The sequence below is a fragment of the Bombus pascuorum genome, chromosome 9 (genome assembly GCF_905332965.1).
Source record: "Bombus pascuorum chromosome 9, iyBomPasc1.1, whole genome shotgun sequence".
NCBI classification, from domain to species: Eukaryota; Metazoa; Arthropoda; class Insecta; order Hymenoptera; family Apidae; genus Bombus; species Bombus pascuorum.
The window spans coordinates 3,617,355-3,637,765 of record NC_083496.1 but is presented as its reverse complement, the minus strand read 5'-3'; the positions used below and the strand labels follow the sequence as shown (position 1 = coordinate 3,637,765).

At 38.4% G+C, this 20,411-nt stretch overlaps 2 protein-coding genes across 5 annotated transcripts in view; one reads left to right on the top strand and one right to left on the bottom strand.

The window, feature by feature from the left end:
- LOC132910954 (lysophosphatidylserine lipase ABHD12) overlaps window positions 1–20,411 on the top strand; it is a 231,054-nt gene that overhangs the window by 8,160 nt on the left and 202,483 nt on the right. The window lies entirely within an intron of this gene.
- On the bottom strand, window positions 13–2,527 carry LOC132910950 (mitochondrial import inner membrane translocase subunit TIM50-C-like). Its single transcript, XM_060967170.1, has 8 exons — window positions 2,315–2,527; window positions 1,734–2,074; window positions 1,533–1,652; window positions 1,340–1,447; window positions 697–828; window positions 488–611; window positions 308–411; window positions 13–242 (listed from the first exon to the last, which is right to left on the bottom strand). Exons 1-8 carry the CDS (start codon window positions 2,454–2,456, stop codon window positions 150–152), a joined length of 1,164 nt encoding a protein of 387 aa, XP_060823153.1. The 5' UTR covers window positions 2,457–2,527; the 3' UTR covers window positions 13–149.

The window sequence follows — 20,411 nt, the reverse complement described above, 5'->3', positions numbered from 1 at the left end:
TAAAACAAAATATTTCGTCATATGAATTACTTATTTATTTATAGCAAAAATTATGCAATAATAGTTACATAATATGCATCGACAAAATGAACGAATATATTAATGACAATTTGCAGAGTTTTGTATTTTACATTGAATTTTCTAGTGATTTAGCGGCCCCAGTGAAAAGACGGCTTCCATTTTGACGTGAGTACTTTACTACTTTCTTGCTGTGCTTTATTTTCCTCTGCTTCCATTTGCATCTGTAAACAAATTTTATAGATTATAAGTAACAAGATTTAATACACAGATATAACGTAATACTTACCAAGAATTTTCGTTGATTCTCTCTAAAAACTTTTAATGGATTTTCAAATTGTCTATAATAAGTAAGAACTTCTCTTACGTCTTCCACATTTGTCGCTAATATAACTAAAAAGCAATAACCAACAAAATAAATAACTAAACTTATAGAATATATTAATCAAGATTGTAAAAAGAAACGTACCTTTGAGGAATGCAGCTAAATCATATAGTGTCGTATCATCGTCATTACCAGTCCATTGCAGTAACTGTAACGTGTTTTCAGGATGAAATTTTGTACTCTTTGGGTTCCAGTCGACTACTATGACCTAATAGTAACAAATAAAATAAAACATAATAGACAAAAATTGCTTTATGTAAAAGGTGGATGTAAATTATGGATTCGATACTTACTTTACTAAGATCACGATTAAGAGCATTTAAATCCTTAACATGGTGACCATCTACAAAACGTGTTGTATCTCTTACTAGTCTGTACATGATATATCCATTAGGATCCAAGATATCCAAGATAGGAAAAACAGTCTAAAGGTGATATATTACATAAATGATATATTTTATCATCATTTTACGTAAATGATATATTAAGATAATATACATATAATAGAGAACATAACACAGTTCAGATTATCCAGAAGAGAAGTTAATAAAAGTAGTAGAAATAATATATTTCATAGGATGAGAGAAATGGTGTAATGTACAACATACAATATGTACGGATTTGAAACCAAAGAATATATACTGTACAAATGTCTGCAATACTCGGTGTGTAGATTCCATATTGCAATGGAATACCCTGAGATACTGTGAATCCCCAAAGAAGAACAAATAGAAGCAATATATTATTTTATACAAAGAATGTTAAAACTAAGAGCGTTCTGCTTAAACAAAAAGACTTAAGGATGCTTAGAATACAAGGATATGAAATAAGAAAAATCTCTGTACCTATCGATACAGGCAATTATTATCATTATTACTATATTAAAATGATATGTAAGACTATTCAACGATAATTAGATTAACTAATATTGCTTACCATCCCTTGTTCTGCTGTATACACTACAATTTCAAATTGTGGTGGAGCTATAGCCTCTAGAAATTGATCCACTCCAGGCCTCTTTTTAAACCTCCAACCTGTTTCATACTAGACGATCGATTAATAAAAATAAATATTTATAAAAAATATGTTAAATTTAAAATTAAGGGAGAAAAGACAATATGCTACTTACTGTCCAATCAGGGTGTACTAGAACATCCGTCAATTCTAATACCAAAGTATAAGGAGGTTGAATATAAGGATATTTGAGTGGATCTGGAAGAAGTTTATTTCTGCTAGGTTCTTGCACCATCTAGAAAGCATATGATCGAGGTAAAAGCGAAGCAAGTAAAAATTATTCATTTCAGAAATTATACATTTGTGCTTTTGATACCTTGGTGTAATAATTAAATTCTCTTTTGAGCATTTTATATATTCTTTCATAGAATGGTAAATTTGAGTATTCATCTTCAATAATATTTCCATGTTCGTCGTATTTAGTTCTTGTTAAATTATATATTACATAAGACAGTCCAACAGTGGTGAATACTCCTAAGAATGCAAAACTATATTTAAGCACTCTTTGCGATTGTTCACGTTTTTCTTTTTCCTCTGCTTCTTCCTTTGCTTCTTCATCTAACTTTTTATTGTCTAATCCATCTGGCGTTAGAGATTGTACAGTTCCCCCGGATGATTGAATATTTGTTAAACTACCAGTTATTTTTGGTCTATGTGCTGTAAAAATATATAATTGAAAGTTATTTATTTATACTGTTGTACATTCTATAAAATCCAAAAACCATGAAATTAAATTTATTATTTACGTAATAGTAATGTATTATTAGGAAAAAAAATCGATGAAGGTTTTTTTGTCGCTAACGTATATATCGTTTAAAGAATTTCACAAGAAACAACATGCGTATAGCGCGTGTTTCGGCTTTATTTTTTAAGGTTATAGGTTTTATATTTACTTACCTTCAGTATTATAATAATATCTTTGCGCCGTTTGGACAACTGATATCCGAGCGACCGGTAGACGAAGTGCTGAGTATACGATTGTTGTATTTGCATTGTATATCTTGTATAAATGTCGTACACTTTTTGTCGCAAATGCCATTACTTTAAACAACTCATGAGCTTTCTGGCAGATGTATGCAAAGAGCTCGTGTTCGTATTTTCTAATATGTTGAACACAGTCGATGTTTTAGAAATCTAGCTTTCCGACATATCTTAAGGCAGTTTACAAAGAGTAAAAACACGTCTGAAGTTAAAGATCATCAATTTTTAAAAATGTATTGATGTTGCAGATAATTATAACTGCATATTTCGTTATTAATATATTATATTAAATATTGCGAGGGAGGAAAAGTAAGCAAATAGCTTTTAGATTTATTATGACGAACTTGAAAAAGCTTCCACATAATCACGAGATATCAAATTCAAACTTTAATTCAAAGAAATATTAAATTATTATTGTACCTTTTCATTTTTTAAAAAATAAAATTAAGTTATTAAACATTTAAACGAAGTTATTTCGTTGTTTAAAATTTGTACAGCAACGGTTTCACAGTTTTTTATATCATTCTAATTATTCCAATTATTTAATTATTTGGAAACGAATCTTACATTCTATTAAATAACGATTATTTAATTGTCTGAAACAAAGCCGTCTCTCAATTCAACGCGGGCGTAGCAGCTGAAGCCTTTTCCGGTTTAATCAAGTTCAGGAAGTTTGCTACTGGGCGGTAGTTGCCGGGTCAGTATATGCATTCTATACTAGCCAGGGGAATTTTGTGGACATCGCGCGGTCAACCACTCTAATATTAATAGCTCGGGTATGAAATTTGCTTAATCATGACTAACGGGATGACCCAATGGAATGACAATAATTTGTCAGCGTTCACTCGCCGCGTCAATCTCGAATAACGATCGCCAACGAAATTAGGACCATTGTTAAATGACGTATTATCAATAGAAAATATTAATTACCGTGTTTTCGTTTATTATTCTGCTAAACGTGCAACAGTAAAATTACCCGAATATCCTCTTAACGATGTCTACCCTTTCTCTTCCACTTGGAACGTACAACGTTTGTGTAAAAAAGGGTCGCCACGAAGGGTCGCGAATTTATCGTTGAATTTTTCCAGGATTTCCCAAGACAACGCTTAAATTTTTGTCCCCGCAATACATAAACCGTACACGTGGGATGAACCCGTCTGCTGTTTGTGTCAGCTGCTGTTAGAACCGTAATGAGAGGTGCCATAACGTTAACGGCCGAACGCATACATTCGAGCAATTACGTCGCTCCAACTAATTTCTGTCCCTGGGCAAACTTGAGGAATTCCATACGGTACGAGTAGAGGTGCTACGAGTGCAAGGGATTGCAAACGCGTCGTGGGGATGCCGAGGAGGAGGCGGACGTTACCGCTGACCATTTCGTCGGATCTCCCCGCGTTTTCACCGTTTCTATATGCGCGGTCGCATGCTCTCTGTACACACGCGTGAGAAGCGCACAAACACAAAAGCAACGCGCCCTTTAGCGAGCCGGGGCTACGAATGCAGCCGAGAGGGTTGTTTGTCAAGAGAATTTTCAGCGGTGAACACGCTGGCCAACGAGTATTACGGGTTGGATTAATTCCTAACAAAAATATGTGAAATATTTTCACGGTGCAGACGAGCGAGCTACGCACACCAATTCTTTGTTCCGGCACAAAAAGGCCGCGCGTATACGTGCACCGTTTGTTGGACGTTGCCCTACACGTTTTATGTTTTGCTTTCGGATTGCGCATCATGGTTTTCGCGACAAATTGCCTTCGGGCGAAAGACCTATTCCACTTTGCGCCTTTACACCGATCTCGTTCTTTCCTCTTATAGACATTCGACCTTTTGTTTTTTAAATTTTCTTCTTTTAAATTTTCACCTTTGCCAATTAATTTGCCTGGGATGCATGGCAGTCAGGTGTACTTACGATAGAATCGTTATATTAAAATGAAATTTCCATCGAAATTTGCAAAATGCAGAGAACGATTCATCGGACACACGGCGGCAGAAAGTACGAAACATTCCATACGAATCAAATATGTGTTTTACACGATTGAACTAATGCGTATACGCGCGTAATAACAATATAGGAATACAGAGAATCTGGAACAATTTAATTATAACATTTTGTTCTATTTTATCCGTATGATATGACATAACATTTAGACATTACGGAATGGGATCAAATAACTAGTTAGAATGATTGAACGTTTCGTTTCCGAACAATAGACGGTTGACCCGTAGTTCGATATTGATCCACGCACGCTCGCGAATCTATAATTTGTATTTATGCAGGCATAATATCTGATTTTTTTTAAGATAAATGACCGATTATTCGTGCTGGTGCTCGAGTATAGGATCGTCACGGCGACGACGCTTCTTAACGTCGGGGTCTATAAATGTCTCTGCCGGTAGCATGTAAATGGAAGAAAGCTTCATTCCGGGCGATACTCGTGTCCCGCGCACACGGACTCGGTGCTATTTGCACGCGCTTCTACATCGTCTCGTGTCGAAAGATTTCCCAACGAAATTCCTTTTCGGTGCTCAGAATAGTGGAGTCATTCAAGTTCCTTGGCGACGTTCTATTCACGAACTCGGCTGTCGTTCCTTTTCTTTGCTCCCGTCGATTCATTCCTCCGACCGAGTGAATCGACAATGATTTACCTTTCGAGGCGATCGAAATCTCCGACCGAGAACGGTAGATCGCGACGTGAGATTCACAACGTAAATCGACGCGCCAACTACCCTCTAATCTTTTTCTTGTACCCGTTTCTAATCTGCCTCGAGCGTCGATTGTAATTGGCTGTCGTAAGTTTCCAGCTACGTAGACGTCCAAGTACGAATCGCATATATGCATCGAAGCAACCGCGAACGCCAAGGATGGAACGGGAAGAAAGAGGAGCGTAAGAGGGTGGTGGCATAGAGGCCGAGGGTTGCGAGCGAACAGCCGCGAAAGGGAACATTTGGTGTAATCGAAGTATCGCGTGCGGCGGTGCCTGTGGAACGATAATTCCATTACGCGAGAGAACAAACGTACGTACATACGTACCGCGAAGGCAGGACATTTTTATCGGCTACGATCTGATATTTCGTCGATCAGCGTCGAGCGCGTTGTTCTAAAAGCGCGTGCGTGAGATACGCGAGTAATTCTCCTCGCGTGGGAAAGCAACGTTTCCAGCCGGCATAAATATAACGGTAGAACCGTGGACGAGACGAACACGCTCCAGGTAGCTTCCCTCGGCCGATATAAGCTCGCAATCATCCTGCGACCCAGTGTTTGTAAACTATTAATTCGCCTGTCGCGAGAAACTCGCCGATGTAATTCGATGTATAGCCCACGTTTCCCTCTTTTTCCCTCTTTTCCCCATCTTTTTTTCTTTTCCTCTTCTCTTTTTATCTCTCGAATACACGTGGAATTTGCGGATCGTTATTATGATTCGCCGGGTTTTGACGCGAAAGCGAGCCACCTGAACTTTCTTAATCTGAAGTAAACCAAAGCGCGGATAATACGCCTCCTCAGGCCATTCGGAGACTTTAATAATCTAACTTTTCGCGCTACTTTGCGTCCCACTTTTAACCTAAAAATTGCTTTTCTCCCCCTCGCTCGTGGAAATCAAAGTTACGGGGTGGGGAGAATTGTAAAACGAGTATTTACGCGTCTTTGCGTGTGTCATACTTTCCACGTTGTTACGAAAGCAATAACAGAATTACTTTCTTCTAAGTACGTTCTTCGCTGCCCGATCTGGTAGAATTAAAAAACGAAAGCGCGAACGTGTATCCGTTCGTGTCTTCGCGACGTACGCCTGTAAACTTTACGAACGTTCGCACGCTGAACACCATAAGATATCCAATGATACGGAATAAAAAATTCTTTTATCGTCTATCTATTAATAAGACGAGATCGTTCGTTGCTGTCGAAAAGCAAACGCGTTAAGGGATAGATTTCTTCGATAGCGAAGTTTCTCCTTTATGCGGAGAATAAAAGTGGCCGAGAGATTTCATATAGATCGTCTGAATTACAAAGCTCGTGGAAGCGATGGCTGGTAATAAAAATCGGCTCTGCGTATCTGTCCGTGCACGCACCCTATCTTCTCCACCCTTCGATCTCGCCGCTCACCACCTATTCCTGGCATTCATCGAGCGACGATCGATTACAGTGTTCGTCGCGGACAATACCATTCGGGACAGTGCGAATTTCATTCTTTCGTTTCGTACTGCGCGTAGAACCGCCGACAAAAGCTCGGCCAACAGAGTACGATGCTTTCACGTATATGCCTTTTTCATCCTTTCTCTCTCTTCCATTTTCTCTTCCTCTTCTCCTCTGGTTAACGTAAGTCTTGCGTGAATTCACATCGCGAACCTACGTATCTAGGAAACTTATTCGAACGCGGTGTTATTGCAACGTGATCATTTCTCATTGTTTCGCCATGTATTCCGATATTACGCTGCAATTTACCGTACGACCGAGCCCCGCGTACCTTGTTAACGAATCGATTTTAATAAAATGTATATCGTTCGAAATAACTTGAACGAATTGCGAGACCATACATTTCTCCAGCCGGCCGAGCAACAATCGGATAATCCGTAACGTTGCTTAATCCTTTGTGAATTAAATGAATATTTCTGGTAATGGTTTTAATATTTTTCCATGTTTTGAGAAATCTCGTTTGCAATTTTTATGGTTGGAAAAAATCAAAAATTGCCTGCTCGTTCTGATTTACTGCGTTAGACGCGAAGGGCAGAATTCTTCTTTCTTTCTTTTTTTTAGGAGCTGGATTACTCTTGCGCTTTTACTTGTTTCTACGTCATTTTGAATCTTGAGCCTCATGCGTGGTGGAAGGACGGCTATATTTTTCAGGTTGCTCGAGCTGTAGACGACCGTCATTTCGGATAATAGGTTCGGAGGGAAAAAATTTGACGACGGTCTGGTTAGCTTAAGTTTAGCGATACATTAAACGAATCATGAAACTTTTTAAGAATTTGGCGGAATACGTTCGTGTCGTAATCAGATTTTACCTGTCGGAATAGCTAATTGCGAAAGGTCGCGCCACAATTTTTGTTGCATGAAATTTCATCGAATAAATTTCATGAAAAACGATAAATTTGTCATATTTATTTATATATATCTATCGTATAAAATTAATTGTTATATATTTCACACGTTTGAATAAGTAATAACGATTGGTAGGAGCGACCGATTATCGTACGTGATTCTGCGTTCCCTCGTTGACGAATACTTGTAAATGAAATTTCATGCGTACACGTACACGCACCGGGACGTGATCAAAATGTCTAGCATATAGGCGAGCGTTTATCCAAAAACTGACGATACTGTTAGCTGACGTATCTTAACATTCCACGGTATATATTATATCATCTATGTACAAGTTCATAAAATTCCAACATCAAGCTTTATACTTTTCGATTAACCTTCATCGCTGGAACTTCCAACTTGATGGTGATTAAAAAAAAAAAAAAAAAAAAAAAAAAAGAAAGAAAAGAAAGGAAAACCTAGCAGGAACTCATGAATATTCTCTATCATACTCATTCCGTTCCATGGTCGAATTCAGAACGACCTCGAATTTCTCCGAATTTCCAGCGGATTTTTCTAGTCGCGTACCGAATCGAGTAAATTAAGTCTGCCGTAATTATTTCAAGCGATTTTTCGGGAGCACGTGAATGAAGTTAATCAGAGCTATTCCAGAAAAAGGAGAGAGAGAGATAAAGAAAGAGAGAAATTCGGAATGGAAAACAGACAGATTTTCAAGCCGTTTTTATTTCTTTGCTACTATGCTACGGCGGCGAGCTGTAAGCCGTGCTTTTCCTCTAGTTCGATTACCGTTGACTAATGGTCCATCATCGTTCATCGTTGTTCAGTTGGAAGACCAACGTCCGTTACTGTCTTACGCCCGTACCATCCGGACAATGTGACTTTATTCTTACCGGTGATCCGCGTCTATAACCGTAACGTGCATCCGAATCGAACAATACCTTTTACTCATCCGCGCGGCAATAATTTAGACGCCGTACGGCGATACGTTTCGCGAAGGACCGGATCAAAAAATATATAGATCCGGTGCGAGCCGGGGGCTGCAAGCATTGTTCGTGATCCAGAGAATTTACTGCGGCGCCGCGATTTCGAGGAGGTGCTTGGCGCAAGAAACTGTTTCGCGTTCATTACCGCGATACGTTTTCACCGAGGACCGAGATTGAACGACTTTTGCCAGACGCGAAGCACCTTCGAATTTTTTATTAACTCCAGAACGATTCCCCAGTGAAGTTTTACGTCTGGCAAGCTATTACCCCGAAGTTTGTATCGGTGAACGAATTTATGATATCTACGAAAGGAGAAAAAAGGTGAAGCGTTCCTTCGACATTTTTACGTACTAGACCGATGTAGGTTTTCGTACAATTAAGATTCGATGGTTTTAAAAAGCATCGTTTCTTCGATACACTTTCGAACGTAACTAATAAATTTCGATCGAGAAACTTTTCCCTTCTTTCTTTTTTCATTTTTTCATCATGGCGCGAGAAGGGTACGAAATGAAGCATTAAGTTATCCGAAACAACATCGCTCGACTTACCGTGTACATTTTTTACCGAAAGGTAACCTCGGGGAAGAAATAGGATCATTATTTCTTCTTTATTAGCAATCATTCTCGGTGGATCCGCCACCTGACATCCTTGACAAGGGGACGTATATCAAAGACGAAAATATGTTCGTCTCTCACCCGGGGCATCGTTAGACAGGCTTAATACGCTAGTAAAACATCCGGACGGCATCACACGGTGTTGGTCCATATTAAATTCTTAGCGGGTACAGCGTGTCGGTCTTGATGTCCTTCATTAATCAATGCATTGTGCCCGGACCCAGTAACTGGGATCCAAATGTTTCGACACTGGACCTTTCCCACTCTGTGCTCTTCCTTTTTTCTTTTCCTTTTTTAGTCTTCGACTCGGTTGGCCCACCGGTTTGACCATTGTGTACAATTGCGCCAACAAGCCTTCAGCTATGGTCTCGTACGCACCAGCTTGGTATATTACCGCCTCTTTACATCCTAACTTATGGGCTCTTATTATATGTAAAGTAGAACGTGTCAGGTCAGTCTTACTGGTTCGTCCTCCTATTTGTTTAACTCCCTCGAATATGTAACGTCCTGACGAACACTGGGGCAAATTTACGGGAATGATTTAGATGTAATGTGATGTCTGGTGATTAGAAACAGGTGTCAAAGCGACCATTGCAGTATCAGCTTTCCCGATTTTCAGGGAAAGGGTTGAGCGAGTGTCTACAACGAAAGGTTGCGACCGGTCCGGTTCCGATATGGGTGAAACTCTATAGGCTCGAAGAACGGTAAAAAATATTATATAGGTATTTTTCTTATTTTGATAACATAAGTTTAAGAGACAAAAATCTGAAAAAAATTCTGTTACCTAAAATTACAATAAATGGTCTCTAACGCGTTTGGGGAAAATGCCGGAGACAATAAAAAATGTTGAAAAATATAGAGAAATGTTTTTTCCTTTTTACCACTAGATGCGTGATGCGTTTGTTCATCCTTTGCCATTGTCTTTATTAAGTAAGATCGCATTGAAAAGGATTTTCAATGTTAATTTCTTGTTGTAAATCATCGTTTTAAGAAATGTTATTTAAGATAATATAAATATTGTAAAAGTACAGAATTCTATATCATATCTACAATAATACTTTATAATACGATAATCACATTCTGTTTTAATCTTAAGTTTTAATCTTGTTTTAGACTGAATCGATAAAGTCGCATGTGACATAAAATTGGTAACGTCAGCTGACCCTCGAAAATGCGACCGGAGGAAGAATTGCATGTCAGATCCAACCTACGTTTCTGTGCTGATATTCATCTACTGCAAGTACATGCATATAGTTAACGAGTGTGTTTTTCAGATTTCATTATAAAATGTGAAAGACTTGAGTGCACCGAAATATGGTATTATTTTTTTATATAAGTTTTATGAGCAACTTTTTTTAGGCTAAGTAATTACATATTAACGACAATTAAGAATAACATTCTCTTTCGTTTCAAGACAGAATAATTTATTCATTATTTTTCTATTAATGCTAATATTTCTTAATTACTGAAATATTATTATCTCTACAACGTTCTTTACTTTATATTAATAGCAACTTGAGTCATTAAGTATTATACTATAGTAGTCGTGTTGATATAATAGTATTAGTGGTAATAGTATTAACGATATTTATGGTATAAACCAATATTATATATAGAATATGATAATTAATAATGAATATGAGTAAAACAGTGATATAAATTCTTGTAATACAGATAACTAAAAAGTTATCAAAAATATAGTTTTATAATAGAAAACATCGTCATTAATTATATGTGTAGAACACTCTATTCATTAATGATTATTATGTGATCGAATAAAATTAATTTCTAACGTATCCATGTTGCAGTTTCACTCTTCTTTTGTGTGAGATATGATATGTTTATGAAAACATTTCTTACACACATGATTTTTCAAAGGTATCGCCGATGTGTAATCGAATACGCCCAACTTCACGCCGAATTAAATATCCCCACCAATGCGAAATTTAAAGATAAAACGGGCGCGGGGTGTTATTCAGCATTCAGCGGTTGAAAATTGTGGTGTCAAGACGTATTAATCTGTGCATGGCTCGTTAACTGCATAATATTCCTATTGCTACTTTACCGCTTTTATACATAACTACAATTAACAGTTATTAGGTTTGTTTGATTAATATACATTCATATCGTAATGACAAAATTGAATCGCTTTTTAAGGTTCCTTTTATTCTCTTATTTTTTGATTGTATACTTGGTTACTTCAGTTATCGATAGCTTGTATTGTCTGAGATAGATGTTGAATTCGATTATTGTTTTAATTTACTGTAATTGATTTTAGTTATATACGTATATGTTTTCAATCGTTGGTTTTCTTTTACGCAGATTATTGGTTAATGGCGGGACAAACATCGATGCAATAGGAATTCAAAATGTGGGCGCCATGATGATTAGCAGTCTTTTCGATGGCTTTTCATTGGAATTTCGGTAATTTCCTTTATATTATTGGTACATATTTGATACAATTATTTTTTTCACGATACATATTTGATACAATTATTTTTTTCACGATACATATTTGATACCTTAAATCGTAACTCGTGGAGAATTACTACAACGTAATAATTAACATTTTGCTGCACTTCCCGCGCAAATTCTCTGTAATAGCGCCATCTTGTTTATTCATTATAACACGTTCAATTTTTCGTGTAACATTGTCGTGTTCTTGAAGCAAGTTAAACCGAAGAATTTTGATTTGTTGCAAGTATTTTTGAATATTTATACAACAAATATTTATATATATATATTCCAAACTGTTCTAACAAATAATCGTGACATAATTTGTTAAATCATTTATATACAGTATTTTTAAATATTTAACGCTACTCAGGGATATTTGATATTCGCATATAATATTTCGTATCTGTATTAAATATGTATTCCGCTCTCGCACTATTGATTACGATACTTTGAAAGATAACTAGTTGTCTCGATAGCTTTACAAAAACTATATGTAATGTTTTTTTATACAAACACTCGTTCGGAAGTGTCTCCCTCTCTTTCTCTCTTCTACTAATATCCTTTTACTTTCAGACAGTGTTTGGGATCGCGTGCAATGCGGTTGATAGAGTCGGTGTATGTTGCGTAATAGTGTTTTCAATATTCTGCAAAGTATTTTTTAAGCTTTTATTAAACTTATCTATATAATTATAATAGTCATACGTGGAATTAGAGTCAGTGCTTGTTCGTCGAATTTCTTAAATGAGCGCGTTACTAGTATTTTATTTTCCTCTTTTTATGTATACGTACATTTTTTTTTAAATATCCGTCCTCGGTATTAGAGTCTGTGCTCAAGAGGATTCAGCCTGTCCAGGAGCTCAAGGATGTAAGTATTTTTGCATATTCTACTGCAATTTGTTTTATCTCTTGTATTTTGCTTGAATTATTATTAGTTTTTGTCGAAATGACATTTTAAAGTTTCAATATTGAATCATAAATAGTTCCAAGATTAATAAAGTTCATTAATTATCTAAGATATTGCATACATTTAACATTGTATCTTTTAAGGAACAAATTATAATATGTCATATTTTGTTAAAGGTTTCTCATAACCTCCACTTTTTCCTGTTCTCTGGAGAGGATTCACTGATGCTTCAGAAGCCAGGAATGTAAGTACATATTTTCATAGCATATTTGTTAGAATCTTTTACTTGTTTTTATTTAATTGAATCTTCAATTTACTTGAATCTTCTTTATTATTATTATTATTAATCAACACTGTTATAAATTCTTGAAGAGTAATGTTAGAATCTGCCGCACTTTATTTAATTTGAAGTTGAACCGACGTTAACCTGTAATTAATTTTTTAACGTTGCGATACGTGGCAATCGGGAATAATTCAAGTAGTTCTCTTCGTTCAGAAAGAAATAGTGATATTTATTAACTTCGTTTTAAGAATTGCTGTTATGCGGGATGTTTTTCATCTAAGTAGATTTACGGTTAGACAGGCTATCTTTAAATTAAGTTAGATCTATGATTAGGCAAGCTACATTTTAATATTTTGTCACGTAAGACAAGATAGTTTAATATCTCGTGAAGTAGGAAATATTGGTTTCCTATATGACAGAAAAACGTTGATTACTATTAACGAGTCACATTAATATACTAACGAACCTAAATTAATATTAAATGTATGCATAATTAGCGATAATATTCAAATAAATGAAATAATTTAAAGCAAATAGGTGAAAAATAAATAGTTGATTAATAATAGATGATTGCGTAAAATTTCATAATCCCATTTAAGTTTCAATCTTATAGGATTATTTTTGTTAAAAAGTTGTTGATCATTTCGTGTGACTCACCGCGTGCCAGACATATGTTGTACCTGCTCTGTAGTATGTAGTACATGTTTGACACGATCTTGGCAGATGTCGTTAGTAGTTCTTCTTGGTGCAATCCTTTGATAAATACAAACTCGAGATAAATACAATATCTTACAGTCCCAAGGGCTTAATGTCAAATAGATTGACTTTTAATTGAAAAATATATACCGCCGTGTTTTATCGCTTTTCGAGCATCAATCTTTCGAGATCAGTTTTTGCGGGCTCGTTAATGGCGAATTCTCGCAATTCAACGGTACGTCGATGAACGTTAAAGCAGGGAATTTGTTATCCGCCTGCCCCGGCGTTTCTAAATGTGCAGAGAAGGTAGCCGTTTCAGGCCTAGGTGTACATGGAGTGCGCGTACGAGACACGCCAACTGACCATTATGCAGATTTCTAATGATTAGATATATCGGTCGTTTGCCAGAGTGAAATGAATGTAATATACCTTTGTAGAATCCGTTCTGCTCCCTTCCGTCCTTTCAGCATTGCTTCTTCCTTAATTTGTTATCTCGAACTAACGACTCCTTGTCTGTGAAAGAAAGACTTTAAGAGTAAAAGGCAGAAAGAAAAAGGAAGGAAATCTGAAAAGAAAGCGAACGAACTCTGACGTGGCTTCGAAGAAAAGCGATCAGCTCGTGAAATAGGTTTTCCCGAACTTCTATAGACCGGGGGGTGAGGGGGCCTCGGAAACGTGGTCCGGGCGTCGCTCTTTTCGTTACTCGCCGTTTAACGGGCTGCTTGTCGTCGGTCGGATTGAACGAGAATTTCTATTTAGAGCTGCGAGACAAATAGTCGCTCGCGAAGTTGAAAACGTAACTAGACAATGGTGAATGTGTAACAACGTGTATCGTACGTTGACGTATCGCGTTTTGGACGCGATTCAAAATTTCGTTGTACGAACTTGTTACGATTTCGCGATGGGAATCGATTCTCTTTCGGCAAGGAGAGATATTAATCTCAAACAATGGGGAACGTTATCTCGGATTTCGTTGGAGATTACGTTCGATGGTGTTTGTATTATTAACGTTTCCATTTGCTTGTTCGCGATCAGGTGAGCGGAGTGTCTTACGTTTCGTGGTGGTGTGTTTCGATTAGAATTTCAGTTAGAAGACGAGACGTCTTAGGTGGAACGTTAACGGCGCGATATATGTATAATGAATCGGTCGTGGATTGTGTGGAGGACGCGCGAGACGTTCAGCCGCAACATTCGACAGATCGCTTTATTATTTAGCGTGGCGATGAGGAAAAAATTACGTTCATGATGTTGAGGGTAATATTCGTGCAAAAAGATTATTTACGCTACGTTTAAGAAAGGCGACGCTCGTCGTGACACCTTGAGAAACAGTTTGTCGAATATTAAACCGTCCACTCTTAAATATTCATGAATGTCTTACTCGAGAGACGCCGCGATATCGATATTTTACGACGAACCGGTTGCTCGATAGTTGCGAGTCTCGGCGAAGATTAAATAATTACACCGCATTCTTACTCGCTGCGAACGAAACAGAATTATGTACGCTCTTAATAAACAGCCAATACAATCGCGTGTTAATATCAACGTGCCACGAACCCTGATACTATTTGTGTCGATTAATTAAAATGATCGTAATTAGCGCGACACGGAAAAGCCACGCTCGCAGTTAACCACCTGATCTTATCGTTGGCCACGAAACCGTACTGAATACGAGAACGTTTCTCGGACTTTCCTCCGAGGATGCCGACTTTTTTATTAGATTATGTCCCCCGATATAGCAGCGCCCGGTTGAGCCCAGCATTAGCATATTTCAGACTGTATAATTTATGCACCCATTACATCACGAGGGAGTAAGGGCCGGAGCTAAAGGGTGGACTTTCGTACATTGAGACTGGAATAGGACGAGGAAGATGGTCTCCATGTATCCATTCGTAAAGTCTTATTTATCGATTTTCTACGTCAATGGGATCTGTGTGTATACTTGCGTATTATTTGAATCTAAATGTAGCGTGTAGGCGATTTTACAGTGATTCATTTCGCGTGGGGCATTTTGAAATACGTCGGCGCGTCGATATTATGGCATACGGAAACATCGAGGAAATAGATAGGCGAAGAATCACTATGATTTCGATTTTTTCTAAATCCTTCGTCGTGCAATTTGATGGATACTTTGGTTGGTTCTTTAACATCTATATGTCGGCGTCCATTGCTAAAATTAACTACTTTGTTTTTCTCAATTATTCATCCTATAATTAGTAATTTATAAAATCGTAGACGATGTGCCGTCGATCTTGCACACAATTAAACGGTACTTCTAAGACGAATGATTCGAAGCAACAATTTGAAGCATCGATTTAATCGTTAGAATCTTCTATTAAAAAAGTATACGATTATCCAGAAGATTAGTAGCAACAGGAATATTTTACTGTCCTGTAGAAATATCGAAACGATACAGGCAGCTAGTGTTCGTGGAGGAGAGGGTCCTGTAGATTGAGTTTCACCCCTCGTCAACAGGAATGACTGATCGATAATATAGCCTCGCGAAATATCTAGTACGAGCTGTAAATGGTGAACGGGCATAACGCACTTTAATGGGAAATTTAAGCGGCGGACGAAGAAGAGGGCGATGACGGCGAACATGTTGGACCATATGCTACTTCGGATTAGGAACACATATTACGCGCGAAGTGTTGCTACGAACTGCTGGAAACGGCTTAATTACTATTATTATCGAGATAATAATACGAGCGCAGGAATCTCGACACCTGGAATCTAACGTTCCCATAGCGTCGAGTAATCGGCGAGTTTAAGCAACCGTTACGATAATTTTCCCTGAACGTTCAAATGATATTTTAATTACCTCGTCTGAAGCTCGACCGACATCGATGATTTATATTGTGTCATACAGCGATTAGCTGTCTCATGAATCAGCCAAACGTCCGGCTAATTTAACCGATACGACTAATGGATCTTTCTCATCGAACTTAGAGACTCGACTTTATTTCCTCTTAATCAATTTGGAAAGTTTCTATCTATGCTTGCCATGGAAATTGCTGTTCGGAGTAATGTAGGTCGATGCCAAGAATTTTCGCAGGGTAGATACGCGGAACCGCGTTGTTGCACACGGAAATCCGGCGTGGCGAATAGCATGTACAATAGCGGTCATACGTTTACGTACATTTAGCGAGATTAAATTTGATTACTCGTATATTTACCTATTCATCAGGAACAGTTATGGAAAAATCAATTCCAACGCAAAGGATAGTAAAACGGTATTTATTAATTTATTTAGTTATCCACAAGTCGAGCTTTGGCCTACGGTCAGATAGCGAAACGATATGTGTATATCCTATTGTATAGACAACATCCTTCGTAACGAGCTTCGAGCTCTCTCGAAGACGAGCGCGGCTTCTCCGACGACTCTGCGACGCTTTTCTGTTCGTATCTTGAATCCAAGCTGATAACGTTCCCGATACTCGCTCGTTAGTCGCGAGCAGAAAGTTGTCCGGTTATTCGTTATTCTAATTATGCACATAATAAATTACATGCAAAACTATCTGTCACACTCTCTCGCGTTCCGTTGGTCGCTCGCCACCTTGCCGCTCATACTCATCGATCGGGCATAATTCTCTGACACGTACGCGCCTACAACACCAAATGTCCACCGACTGTGTACGTGGTCGTGTTTGCGTACATGTAAGTTGCACGCTGCGTCGATATAACATCACGTGGTGGTGGAATTTCTGGGAAATGCGTCCACGAACGCGATCATTAGGCTGCCACTTTCGCAGTACGGACCCCGAACTCATTCGGTCGTGCGAGTCGCCCCTGATAATTAGATACGCTATCTTTGCGCTAATTAAATCACTTTTTCGCTTGATTAATTAGTAGTCGAGCCAGGTATTCGCGATCGGACGTGTACTGCCACTGTTTCGCTCGTGGATGGATCACGAACGATCCATACCATTCGCTCGATTACAGCCCTCGGATGGATCGAGAGAGGTGTAAACTTTCCTCGATGGTATTTGAAACAACGCGACAGATGCATAGTCTCGTGACCGAGGGCAAATGAATTAGGAGAAGGCGATCGATCTGGTGTGTCATCCGCTAGCACTTTTTCATCCTCGTTCTTCTTCGATTGGCCAATGCTCGATCAAACAGCTCGTTAGCAATAACCCATAAAACTGGTCGGATCGTATATTCATATATAGGTCGATGCATGCGAGGGTTACGGATGTTCGATGCAGGTGCAAGGTATAACAATAGATGCTCGCTAGCTGGAGGAGACGCTTATGAAAATTACAAGATTATCTAGATCGGGATACGAGGGATCGGGCATCGTTGCTGAACGAATTGCCACGTGCCCTCGTAATCATTTCAATTCTTCCCTTTATATGTTTACGTGTGTGTGTTATAATCTTGCGACGAACATTGCAATCTTCTTTGTACTAGCAGTGATAGATGATTTTATATCTTTTATTCTTATTATTTTTTTTTAATAATAACTTACGTAGATCTACTGTCTTAGGAAGAAAATAGAAAAAGAAAAAAGAGAACGATACTACGTGTTCTTGAGATATTTAAGTTTGCCTTTTTTACGCGTGGTGAATTTTAAAAAATTCTCGGAGAGAAATCGCGCGAGAATTTCCATTTCGATATGTCCTCGATTCGTGATCGACGAGAGACGCTTAAGACACGACAAGATAAAAACTGAGAATGTTGTACAAGGGGTTGCAGCGCCGGTGATCCGGATTATTAGATGCACGACGGGCTAAAGAAAGGCACAAATTGTGCCACTCGAGAATGTTAATACGGTATCACACCGTCGACCTTAATCTTAAAACGATGTCACCGACGAAGCATTCGTGTGTGCATTCCGCTTAGCGAGCCTCAAGACGTTTAAAAATGCAGATCGTAGCGCGCGCTATGACCTAAGAACGCTGCTAGTCAGCTGAATTTTAAGGAGGCGAACATCTCATCTTGTGCACGAGATAATGGCTCATTAGCGATGCTTCCAATGCTTAGCTCTTACATTCGTAGCACCGATTCCTATGGCATTGGATAACGAAATTAGGTCGGATCGAAGGTTCGCTGACGCGTCCGATGTTGTCGTGCACGTGTGTCGATTACCGCGAAACAACCGTGTTTAGACTGTGCACAATACGACGTGGATCGCAGCGAGTTTCATTCGTTTGTATTTATTATATCGTTCGGTTTCCAAATTTGAAATTGTCGAGTCTTGAAGTATCGTACGATATTCGAGAGAAAAGTTACAGTATCGTTTGATCTTAATGTTTTGCCGATTAATTTCATTTAATTACTCGATTCGTGCGCGAATGTCAATTATTCTCTTAGAAATGGAAACGTTTCTGTCTTTCTCCATATTAATCTTTCAACAAAGATTTTCTGGAAACGTCAACAGTACCGTGTCTATTCCATTTTCCAGGTTGTTGGATGAAAATAAGCACGATCTTCAGGTGAAACGGTTTAAGCACCTCAGGCTTAGATACCGTGCCCTATTTCCTTCATATATGTACGCAACCTGGTTAATTTCGTTACGAGAACCGTTGTCTCTGAAAATATTTTCTTGCGCACGTGAGATTGTTTCCTTTACAAGTATACGCCTCTCTGCCACGGCTTGTGTATCCTATTTCGCGGTAATCCTTTCGAACGGTTTGTTCTGCAAAGTTCTTCCTCTATCCTCGTCCACTGAATGCGCGTGTGCCCTCAAGATCGCAAAGTTGCAACGACGTGAACGACCGTCGACTCCGTTACGCCACAACTTTTCTCCATTGCTTCTGAATACGTCGTTCTCAAATCCAATCGTATGGCATAATATCTTCAAAAAAATTGACGTTATTATATCGGTAATGGACGAAAAGTTTGATAAATTTTCATCGTGCGATTTATCGATCAGAAGTAGGAAATCGCATTTTACACTTACGTGTAACAATATGGTTACAATATGACTCGGTAACAATATGACTTGACGAAACTTGTGATTTACCAATAAACTAATACGTATCTATAATAAGGAAAAAATGTATCGCTTTCGATATTTTACGAGATTCTATCGTTTTTAAATCGTTAAAACAGCTTCTCTACGTTTCCTTTACCGTTTATACGTCTTTCGCGTTCTTTCGACTGGTTTTCCAATTGTTTCCACGAAGATATATCGTTCTATATGTTTTCTAACCATCTTGCATTCTTCTCGAGAGATCTCGAACTGACACAGAGGAATATCCATTGTGCGGTGACGAAGGCGTATAGAGTTGAAGTGAGTTTAACGTCGATAGCGAGTCGTACAAAGTCGCTGGTCGTTACCCCGGTTTTTGCGGCAACAGAAATGAGGCGTCAAATGACTAAGGCTTGGTTGTGTCCGGGCCAGACTTCGCCCATTTGTTGCAGAGTTTCTTTCTGACGTCCAATTGAGTTTGTGGTTTAACTCGTTGAGCTTTGCGAACGCATCTGTGTGGTGCTGCTTGAACTCGCCGCGTTCGCTTCCGCTTAAATCGACCAGCACAACCGGCCTTCTGGGCCAACTTCTCTTTACGCAGAAACGAAACGGAACGAAATGAAAAGGAGGGAATGATCCGCGCCAGTTTGTCTTATTTTTCTCGTCGATCGCGTACATCAACTATATGTATATGATTTATCTAGCGAAAATTTCATCGAAACAATTGCAAACGAAGATAAAAATTCTCCTTTATTCTATTCAAATTCATTTTTTTCCTTTTCGGTTATTATTTCGACCTAAATTTTATACCTTGCTCCGCAACTTTTATTAAATCGTTTCTCCATCGTTCGAGGATCTTGCACTTGGTAGTCGTTTTTCTCAGCTCGTTAAATAGCAATCGTTAGCGTCCGATCGTGAAGGACAAGTCAAGCGCGAGATGCATATTAATAATAAAATAGGAGAGGCGGGTTTCTCCCCTCCGTTCCCGATATCGCTAAAGAGTCCGATACTTTTGTCCCGGCAGTTTCTTTTCAGACCTCATTACATTTCCCTCAAACGAGTGTTCCGATAAACACTCGACGAACAAATTGCTCGTCGTTAACAAACCCGGTTCCCGGGATAAATTA

Excerpts from the sequence above, each read along its gene's own strand:
- LOC132910950 (XM_060967170.1), bottom strand. The coding sequence starts at position 2,456 with ATGGCATTTGCGACAAAAAGTGTACGACATTTATACAAGATATACAAT. Across the intron at positions 612-696 it reads TTAATCGTGATCTTAGTAAA|GTCATAGTAGTCGACTGGAA; the intron begins GTAAGTATCGAA and ends TGTTACTATTAG. Across the intron at positions 412-487 it reads TTTAGCTGCATTCCTCAAAG|TTATATTAGCGACAAATGTG; the intron begins GTACGTTTCTTT and ends ATTGCTTTTTAG.